Source organism: Psammomys obesus, unplaced genomic scaffold (genome assembly GCF_907164565.1).
Source record: "Psammomys obesus unplaced genomic scaffold, mPsaObe1.curated_primary_1811, whole genome shotgun sequence".
Lineage (NCBI taxonomy): Eukaryota > Metazoa > Chordata > Mammalia > Rodentia > Muridae > Psammomys > Psammomys obesus.
Genome location: NW_026592559.1, coordinates 12,641 through 23,600, shown reverse-complemented (window position 1 = coordinate 23,600; position 10,960 = coordinate 12,641). Strand labels below are relative to the sequence as shown.

Here is a 10,960-nt window from a genome sequence, read left to right as displayed (position 1 = left end):
CTTCTTGATTAGTTTCTTTAGGTGTACAGATCTTAGTATGATTATCCTATATTATATGTCTAATATCCACTTATGAGTGAATATATACCCTGTGTGTCTTTCTACTTCTGGGATACCTCACTCAGGATGATCTTTTCCAGTAATCATCTGTCTTAAAAGGCATGAGTGAATAAGAACTTAAGCAGTCTTACTTGATTTAGAAAGCAGTAGAGGCTAGAGAGATGGTTCAGAGGTTAAGAGTACTGCTTGCTCTTTCAGAGGTCCTGAGTTCAATTCCCAGCAACCACATGGTGCCTCACAACCATGAGATCTGGTGCCCTATTCTAGTGTGCAGGTACACCTGCAGGCAGAACACTGTATACATAATAAATATGTCATTTTTTTAAAAAAGAAAGAAAGCAGTGCCAAGAATATTTAGTATTTCAAGTTCAAACTTTTTTCTTTAATGTATAAGTGTTTTTCCTGCATGTGAGGCAGACGTGTGCCCGGTGTTATGTTGACATCGAAAAGGAGATGTCAGATCTTCTGAAACTGGAGTTAAATATGCTTGTGTGCTGGGAACTGAACCTGGGTGTTATTAACTGGTGAGCCATCTCTCCAGCCCCTGAAGTTCAGGCTGTCCATCTTGATTAAACAGTTTATAGTTAATGAGGCCTTGATGTGTTTTATTGTGTGGAGTATTAATTATTTCCCCTCTGTGCTTAAGTAATAGGAGTGAAACATCTACATCTGATAACACAGAAACTTATCAAGAGAATACAAGGTAAATTTTTAAAAATTCTACTTTATAAATAATATTGTTGAATAATATAGCAGATGATTATTATTTGTGGTGTAAGAATTTAACTCAGTGGTTGAGCATGCATTCATTGAGCAGTCACTGTACCATTATGGTATATCCCTGAATCATGATAGATTTTTCTTTTCCATGAGACAGGATTTTGTTGTATAGCTTTGGCTGCCTGTAAACCTGTGATCCTCTTGCCCAAGCCTTCAGAGCTTGGAGATATGGGCATGTAGGTTTTAACAATAGATTAGTTATTAGATTTTTTTAAATTTTATTTATTTTATGTATATGAGTGTTCTAGCTGCATTTGCACCTGCCAGAAGAGGTAATCAGTTTACATTATAGATGGTTGTGAGCCACCGTGTGGTTGCCGGGAATTGAACTCATGACCTTTGGAAGAGCAGACAGTGCTCTTAACCACTGAGCCATCTCTCCAGCCCAGTTATTAGATTTTTATTTAAAATTTTTTTGATTCATTTTGTGATTTTGTGTGTATGTGTGTCAGCATGTACATACATGAGTGCCACATTACACATATAGATGTCTGTTGGACAGCTTGTAGGAGTTGGTTTTCTCCTTCCACCATGTTGATCCTGGGGACTGAACTCAGGTTGTCAGACTAGGTAGCAAGTCCTCCTAGCTGCCGAGCCATCTGTCCAGCCTAGTTACTGTATTTTTAAAACAAACATTTTATTCAGTTAAGTCACTAACTGTAGTGCTAGAAGTTGTTTCTTTCAAGAACATAAGAGCTTATCTATTTTCCTAGTCAGATCTCTTCCAAGCATGATTCAGACAAAGGTGTCAATATTGAACTGTCTCTTGCTTGATGCAGCAGTACTAAATCCAATGATGCTTTACTTATAGATTGTTTTTGAAGTACTTTGTGTTAGGGTTTCTATTGTTATGATAAAACACCATGACAAATGTAATTTACAGAAGATAGAGCTTATTTGAGACTTACATTTCTAGAAGATTAGAGTCTATTTGGAGGAATAAGGCAGCTAGAGCCTCTTTCATCTTGGCACACAAGGGGGAAGCAGAAAAAAGGAATACTGAAAATGGTGTGCCCAGTGGCACACTTCCAACAAGGCCACGCTTGCTAATACTTTCCAAACAGTTTGAACAAATGTGTACCAAGTATTCAAACATGTGAGCCTTTGGGGTCATTGTTATTCAAAACTACTGCATTCTTGCTATTAGTGTCTTTTTGCTTTTTGAGTGAATTCTGTGTTAGATTCTTTTTTTTTTTAAAGATTTATTTCTTTATTTTACATATGAGTGCTCTATTTTGCATGTATATCTGCATGACAGAAGAGGACACCAGATCTTATTATAGATGGTTGTGAGCCACCATGTGGTTGCTAGGAATTGAACTCAGGACCTCTGGAAGAGCAGACAGTGCTTTTAACCTCTGAGCCATCTCTCCAGCCCCTATGTTAGATTCTTAAATTGGGGTAGACTTAAGTTAGAATTTGATGGACATCTTTTTAAAACTTCACTATTTTGTGTGCTTTGAGGAGGGGAGTGAAGCACATTCCACTGTGCACTTGTTCAGGTCGAATCACTTCTTGTGCCTTTACTTGTTGGGCTGTCTCATTGGTCTGTAAAGTTTTAAATTCATTTCTAAAATGTGATAAAATATAGGACAGTTAGAAACTTGAATGGACATAGTGACATGGGATCGCATGAATGATACATGGCTCTGTATTTTGTTAGTAGTAGTAGTAGTTTGTTTATTTGGAGGTAGACCTCATTAGATAGGCGAGGCTGATCTTTGTGCTTCAGCCTCTGAGTACTGAGAATTATAAGCATGGACTATCATACCTAGCTTTTTTCCCCTTGGGGCTAGGAAAAAATGGACTGAAATGATAAACACTAGTATTGTATAAAATTAGACTGTAAGAGAAGTTCTACTCTGAATCATTTGTTGAATAATCTCATAACTATGATTGTTTAGAACATAACAGTGAATATACAACAGTGTGTCAAACAGGAGCACTGTTGCTGATGATGGTTTTGAATTTCAGTATGTCTCATTTGAATTGCTTTGTAGTTCTTCTGGGCATCCCACCTTTAAGTGTCCCTTATGTCAAGAATCAAATTTCACCAGACAGCGTTTATTGGATCACTGTAATAGTAACCACCTATTTCAGATAGTTCCTGTGGTAAGTACATATATTCAAGAGAATCTTTTGTTTAAAGCATGTGGTTCCATGCATTTCTCTTCATGTATATAAAGGAAAGTTTATTTAAATTTGGATTTAAATGACTAATATCATTTTTGCTAATGATTCGTGGTTATAATGCAAATGAGATATTTAAAATTTGATCTCATGCAATCAGTTATTGTGAGGGTAATGTAGACTAGTCTAGGAAAGACTTAATGGTGAACTAGGGATCATTGCTTTGTAGTGGCAGAGCCTAATTCTATTGGGTTCTTTATTTAGCTGGATGCAGAGGACTGGATCCAGTTATGTAAAGCTGCTGCAGAAGATCATATATATAATATATGTATATATACTATATTTATGTATGTATATATACACACATATGTATACATCTATGTATGTGTATATGTATGTATGTATATATTTATAAAGCTGAAGTAGCCATGGTGGCACATGCATTTAATCCTAGCACTGAGGAGACAGAGGTAGTTGGATCTCTGAGTTTAATACCATCCTTATCCTGACAGTTTCAGAACTATACGGTGAGACTTTGTCTGAAAAACTAAAGAGTAAAACTAGTAGATATTTTTAAGTTGTATCTTTGAAGATTTTTTTCATATGAATGTGTAAAGCAAGGGGAAGGATCATGCTGTTTTTGTTTTGATGCGTATTTGTCTTTTTGATATAAATTTTAGGGTAAATTTATGTAACTATAGGGTTCCAACATGTGTTAATGGTCCCCAAAGAAAACTCATTTTGAGTATATATTTCATAGATAAGTGATTTTTAACTTTAGAGGATGGAAGAGGAGATATTGAACTAGATTTATGTTATTAATACAGTATATTTTTGCTAATGGCCAATGACTATGGTACAAAATGAGACATTGAAAATTTTATTGCCTCATATAAAAGAACATGATTATTGTGAGGTAAAGGTAATGTAGACCAGTCTACAATAGGACTAGGGACTACAGGTTTGTGCTACTACAATCATTCTCTTCAAAAATAAAGAGTAAAATGTATTTAATAGCATTTCCAGCCATTCCTGTTTTTAGCAAATATGGTAGAACAATGTGTGAAAAAAGTACATGAGTAACTATTGAGGATTTCTGTCAATTCCTGCAACCATTCATTAGAAGGGAAGGGGTTAAATAAACAGATACAGCACCAAAGAGGTGTGTGGTAAATATTTCTACTTAAAACTTCATGCTTAGTTGTACATTGAATTCTGTAATTTGTACTCTTTTCCGCATACCTCTGTATTGTTGCTTATTAAAGTTTTTTTTATGTCATTTAATTGTGTCATCTAGTTATTTTTTAAAATGTACTTCATTAAAACTTTGATGGTTTAAACTTTATAACTCCATTTTCATTTTACATGTAAATTAAATCAACCTAATAATTCTATAATGGCTACTAATTAGATCACATGATATTATATATTGCACATGTTCTTAGTAGTCAATGAAAACTGTCATTACATTGATATTAGGACAGTTTGCCATGTGGTGTTTCTGTTTAAACAGTTGTATAAGTATATATTTAAGTAGAATGCTAACTGGGTATGTTGGCATACGCCTGTAATCCCAGCACTCAGGGAGGCAGAGGTAGGCAGATCTCAGTTCAAGGCCAGCCTGGTCTACAAAGTGAGTTCAAAATAGCCAAGGCTATACAGAGAAACCCTGTCTTGAAAAACAAAACAAAACAAAACAAAAAAAAAAAAAAAGAAAGAAAGAAAAAATAGAATATTCATGGTCTCCTTTAATATATTATATTAGTGTTATTTATGTGGTAATTTGCTTGGTAAATGATATAGTCATGGAATTTGGCTTTTAGAGCTGTGCATGGTGGCACATGTTCGCATTCCCAGGTCTTGGGAGGCAGAAGAATCACAAGTTCAAGGCCAGACTGGGCTACAAAGTCAGACCCTGTCTCAATCTCTGTATACCAATCCATTGCTTTTTGTTTTCAGTCATACCTTAGACACACTATAGGTTTGGGTCCAGATCATAGTATTAAAGCAAATATTGATGTGAGGGCCAAGCATGGCGGCAAACACCTTCCATCCCAGCACTTGGGAGGCAGAGGCAGGAGGATCTCAGTGAGCTTGAGGCCAGCTTGGTCTACACAGCAAGCTCCAGGACAGCCAGGACTACTTTAAAGAGACCCTGTCTCAAAAAGGCAAAAAAAAAAAAAAAAAAAAAAAAAAAAAAGGAAAGAAAATTGTTATGAATTAAATTATACCTTTCTGATTTTCAGTGAATATAATAAAAGTTTTACTTAGACTGTATATACTGTGTCTGTTAAGTATACAGTAGTATGTTTAAAGTATATACGTTATCTGAGTTAAATGCTTCCTTGCTAAACAGTGTAAATGATCATTTGAGCTGTTGGAATGATGATGCCAAATAGACTTGCTTGACACTAGGTTGGCACAAATTTTCAATCCAAAAAAAAAAAAATGTATCTGTGAAATGCAGCAAAGTGAAGCACAATAAAGTATACCTGATGTTTTCAGTAACATGAGCTTGTATTTTTATGCTCTCAATCATTATATAATGTTTCATTATTTTTTCTATTTAAAACAATCTGTTTCTCATAGACATGTCCTATTTGTGTGTCTCTTCCTTGGGGAGATCCTAGCCAGATTACTAGAAATTTCGTTAGTCATCTAAATCAAAGACATCAGTTTGATTATGGAGAATTTGTGGTAAGTGAGTTCTTCAAGATTAAGAAAGTTAAATTAACCTTTTCACCTGGATTTGAGTTTTCAGGCAAGGTGTGACATCTTAGACTGCTTGGGCAAAGAGCAAGTTGCTGTGTTTTTAGTAGTGACATGGTTAAGCTTGTGGGAATTCTGGGAATTGAATTTATTGTTTATGTTAGAGAGATGATTACTGGGAAACCTTCATGACAAGATAAGGTTTAGTAAAAATGATCTAGAATTAAGAGAAATTATACCAGCTTGAAAAGTTAAATTGGTACAACCTGTGTGGGAGAATGTGTTCCAAATATAGAGTAAGCTGTTGGCATGTGAGGCACAATAACAAACCAAACTAAAGGAATCCATCAGAGCCCTAGTTGTCTACTCTGGAAGGACAGCAGAGATCAATTTCTACTTTTCAGACCAAAATGGATCAATTTGTACTTTTCATATGTATGATAATTTTCACTTTATTAATTATAAAGTTAAATTTAATTTAGCTTGTGTGTATTTAAGGTCTTATTTAATATGCGATTAATTCCAATAAAGAATAGCTGATGCTTGTTTTCCTGTTTAGGTAAACACAGGCATGCATACTTTTTATTTTTATGGAATTTAGAATTTTAGTTTGTTATTTCAGAATAATTTTTTTAAGTGTTCATAAAATTTACATGTGCTACTTTAATAATTTTAGGAACTAGTTGTATATTATTAAATTTCCATTTTAAGAGTAGATGCTGGCTCTGGAGAGAGGTTAAGAACACTGTTTGCTCTTCCAGAGGTCCTGAGTTCAATTCCTAGCAATCACATGGTGGCTCACAACCATCTATAATGAGATCTGGTGCCTTCTTCAGACATACAGGCAAAACAATAAATAAAAATGTTAAAAAAAAAAAAAAGCACTTACTGTGTCTGTGTCTGGAGGGCTATATTTTAAAGAGCAAAATCAATTTTTTTCCAGCCATATTTTAACGCTTTGTTTTACCTTGTTGTAGAAAACTGTATTTCAATTGTCAGGTTGAAGTCTTGCTTTCTTTTAAAGCTAACACATTTGACATTAATTAACAGCAAATAGTGTTTTTTTAAAGATAGAATAAGGTTTTTGTTGTTGCTGTTTTGTTGTTGGGTTTGTTTTAGTGCTGAGGATTAGTCTCAGGGACTCTAACCAGCCAGTCTGCACTAAGGTACTAAACCCCTAGTCATAAAGAGTTACTTTATAATTTAAAGATAAGTGCTGTGGTTAAGTTGTTATTCAAGCCGGGTGTGGTGGCACACACCTGTAATCCCAGCACTTGGGAGGCAGAGGCAGGTGGATCTCTGTGATTTTGAGGCCAGCCTGGTCTACAAAGTGAGACCCAGGACACCCAGGGATAAACACAGAGAAACCCTGTCTGGAAAAACAAACAAACAAACAAAGAGAAGCTGTTGTTCAACTGTTAATTCAATAAATGCTTACCTTTCTTAATATTAGTTTTCCTTCAAACTTGAGAAATCTTTTCTAGAAATTATATAAATTTACCATTTTATTAGTTTTAATTAACTATTATTTTGGTTAGTATAAATTGTCTTCTGAGTAGAGCAGTTATTAGCTGTTACTAAATAATTATAGCTGAACTTCTTAAAGTGTCATGTATTGAAACTTTGTATTTTGTTACATTAATTTTTGAGATGGGGTCCCATTATGTCCACGCTGGTTTCAAACTACTGGATTTAAGCTATCCTCCTGCCTCAGGTTCCTGAGTTGTTGAGAATATGGCACATAGCATGGTGGTCAGCTTAATCTTGCATTTTAAATCATACTGTACATCAAACTCCCTTGTATGCAAATGTATATGAAGATGTATAATTTATTAGATAAAATTGGATAGTATTATCTTCCTGTTAACATGTTACTTTTTTTTTTTTTTTTAAAGAATCTTCAGCTAGATGAAGAAACCCAATATCAAACTGCTGTGGAAGAGTCTTTTCAAGTAAACATCTGATGTGTATAGACATCTCTGCATCTTTGTACCTTCAAGTGCCATCTTTAAGAAGACAACATGAAGTCACCGTTTCAGTAATTTGCTGTGCATATTAATAAAAATAATAATTCAGTCTACTGTATTAGGTTTTTAATTGAAAATAAAGGTGGGCCACCCTAACTCCATTCTCTAGACAATTATATTAACAGCATGGAAAGGTTGTATTTCACCTGTGTGGTGAAAACGGAATCTCTGTTGTCTTTTCTTTCTTGTATTACATATTCTGAATGTTCCATTAAGTTGTTTTTGATATTTGATGCAGTTCTTTCTATTTACTTTAGTACAGAGATGACAGTAGCAAATTCTGAAAGATGTGACGCCTGTAAAACTAATAAACCTGAGCCATTTGTCAGAGCTGCAGAATGGAAACTTGAAGTGCTAAGTGGGATCATCCAAAGGGATTTTGTAAAGTATAGATTCTAGCTGAGGAATTCAACAATAAGAAAATTGTATTTATATAATGTTTAGTATTTTTGAAGACTAGTGAGATTTCTTTAATAATTTTGACTTTGAAAGCATATTGTACAAGTGTTCTTCTTTTGCTATTAGAGCATATCAAGAGAAGAAAAAAGTTTTCTTTGGTGGTTAGTTTATTTCAATCTAGCTTGAGTAATTTGTAAGCCTAAAATAAGTTGTACGACAGTTCTTTGTAGTCAGCATTTCTCACTAGCTGATGAAACTTTTCAGTCAGTGATGATATATTATACTTAGTTTTTTAAAAATCCAAAGTTGAAGATGTATGTGGATATGTACATACACTTTTGCATGTATATATACACATATATATCTTTGCCTAGAGTCTGTCAGGTTATGTATAGAATTTCTATTAAGAGTTTTAATAATGGACAAGCAATATAGGATTGAAGTATTTATCTCATTTGTTTAATTAAAATTTTGTATGTTACCAAATTTTTAAAACAGTAATCCAAGCACTAAGTGGTACAGCTGGCTGTTATTATACCTGAACAATTTGTTACATGGTGCTCATTTGCTATTCTTGAAAATAATGCATAGGTGATGTAGTGAGAGAGATTTTACCAGCTACTGTTTCACTACCTTTTAGTCAAAACCAAGTTTGTTCTTAATCTTTTGGTATAAAGTATTGTAGAGGAGGCCAAGCCACAGAGGAAAGGGTGAAGAGTGAATTCCTGACATTCCATGCTAACATACACTGTAATGCTTTCTTTAAAATAACTAAACACAAAAGAAAATCTCTGAAGTAGTTTGCTGCTAATATATACATATATTGTAAAAAGTATATTTTAATTTTCTTAATACCCTTGTTGACTTTTCTACAATGAACATTTTTTAACTTGATTTAATAAAAATGTTAATTTTGGACGTGCAGTTTTGTGAAAACCCTTTTTAGTTAAACAGTGATGACTTTATGTTCAATAATACAAACACACAGGAAGCCATACATCTTAATGCTTTTGTTGTTTCTTGAGCGTGACGTTTACTATGTTCTCTAGCACTTTGAGTGGACATACAGGAGTGCAATTCTAGGGTCTGTATAATGAACTCTTTAAAAGGAGAGTTCTGTCCATAGTTCTTCCAGTTTAAAGCAATAACTTTGATACTTTTATAGTTTAATTTAGCCAATGTGTTCATCAACAGTCCTGGGATGTGCAAACTTCTTTAAAGGGAGACTTATACTGGAGGCCATTTTGAAATCCTGTTTTGAAGTCTTGTGGATGAGTTAAATATTAATATATTAATAGCTTTTTCATAAGAATTATCCTTTTTTCTTTTTTTCTGGAAACATCTGACTATGGAAAGAACTTTTAAATTCCTCCTTTTGTCAGTGGATTAGGAACAGGGATAGACTTCACAATTAATCCATAGGGGAAAAAGCCCCCAAGTCGTCTTGTTTGTAGCTGTCAGGATAAGGAGAGAGGCTGTAGCAATATGCTGATGCATTACAGTACCAGTTAGGAAAGGCATTTCTCCTTACTACTTAGTTTGTTGTTAAATACAGTGTTATTTGAGATGTATTGCTTTATTTTTCAATTAAAAATGGTTTTCTCCTACTTTTGTGTCTTAATTAAAATTTGTCCTTAGACAAAATAGTTTTAGGTCTCACAAGACCCTCCAAAGCATGCAGATTTTCTGTTGTTTTGCACTTGAGAAAGTTGACAAGCAATCAGTGCTGACACTACTGTACATTAGGTTGAACTGTATACAGTTTGGTTTTTATGTATTTCCAGTGTTAAAACCTCTGCAAAACATTAGAATGTTGTAGTTCTTTGTTGTGAATGAGATGAGTGATTTTCTGCTGTTATATTGAGTAGCTGATTTTTAATTGTGTTTACTAATGAGGTGCTTGGAGATGGTACTCAGGGTGTTTTGTGTGTAAATGTGCCTGTGAGTCCCATGGCATGCATATGGAGGTCATAGGACAACTTCACCTTTCGTTGCATGACAAAGTTTTTCCTCTGGAGGTCTGTTCACCTCAGATAGGGAACTCACAACAGATGAAAGCACGGATACTACCAAAGCCCAACTTGCTGAACCAATGGCTTTTATTGGGGTTACTTACAAGAATGAGGGTGAGGAGTTACACAGATGGCTCAAGGACAGATGCATCTCTAAGGCCCACTCTAGCTAGCACGGGTGACCGCTCACAAAGATGGGAACTTGAAGCACACTGCATGGCCTGCGTCTCAGCAGGTTGGAGAGAATCCTTTCCAAATGACTTCTTTAACCTCTTGGAGGCAGCTGGTCTGGCTCAGTCTGTGAAGCTTTTCTCTTGAGGGTTTTTAGTCTGTTGCTCTGTTCTGTAGTCTCAGAGGGACTCTCTCCTTGTATTGGTCACTCTGGGTGGGAGAGGCAAAGTGAATCTGGTCGCTTTCAGGGACTTTTTACAGCTATTTTGGTTTGCTTACCTTCTTGCTTAAGGAGCTTACCTGAAGGATGGAATGTTTCAATCTCAGGAAAGTGTTGCACAGCACTGTCCCATGGCAAATGCCAGGCTATCGTCTGGGGATTCTGCTTCCCACCCCTGTCTTACTGGGATTACAGGCTAGCCTCAGGGCATGTGGCTTTCCATGAGTTTTGGGCACTCAAACTCAGATCCTCATCTTTTCAGGGGAAGTGCGCTTTTACTCAGCTGTCTCCCCAGCCTAAAATTTAATTTTTAGTTTTTGTCCCTTGGGATTAAGCCCGGGAGCATATCCACGTGCTGTGTCACTGAGGCAGTGCAATTCACACTAGGTGGCTCTACCATTGAAGTACAGGCCCAGGACTCTATAGATCATTTTTAAGGATTGACAAATAGA

General features: G+C 35.2%; 1 protein-coding gene across 2 annotated transcripts; it reads left to right on the top strand.

Moving 5' to 3' along the window:
* Positions 1–706: 706 nt before the first annotated feature.
* On the top strand, positions 707–9,712 carry LOC129682217 (E3 ubiquitin-protein ligase RNF138; the record flags this gene model as incomplete). 2 transcript variants are annotated; one of them, XM_055614462.1, is given in 4 exon segments in its annotated part: positions 707–763; positions 2,841–2,952; positions 5,560–5,667; positions 7,575–9,712. In XM_055614462.1, coding segments are annotated over 4 exon segments (346 nt in total), but the record flags the coding sequence as incomplete, so codon positions are not given.
* Positions 9,713–10,960: the final 1,248 nt, after the last annotated feature.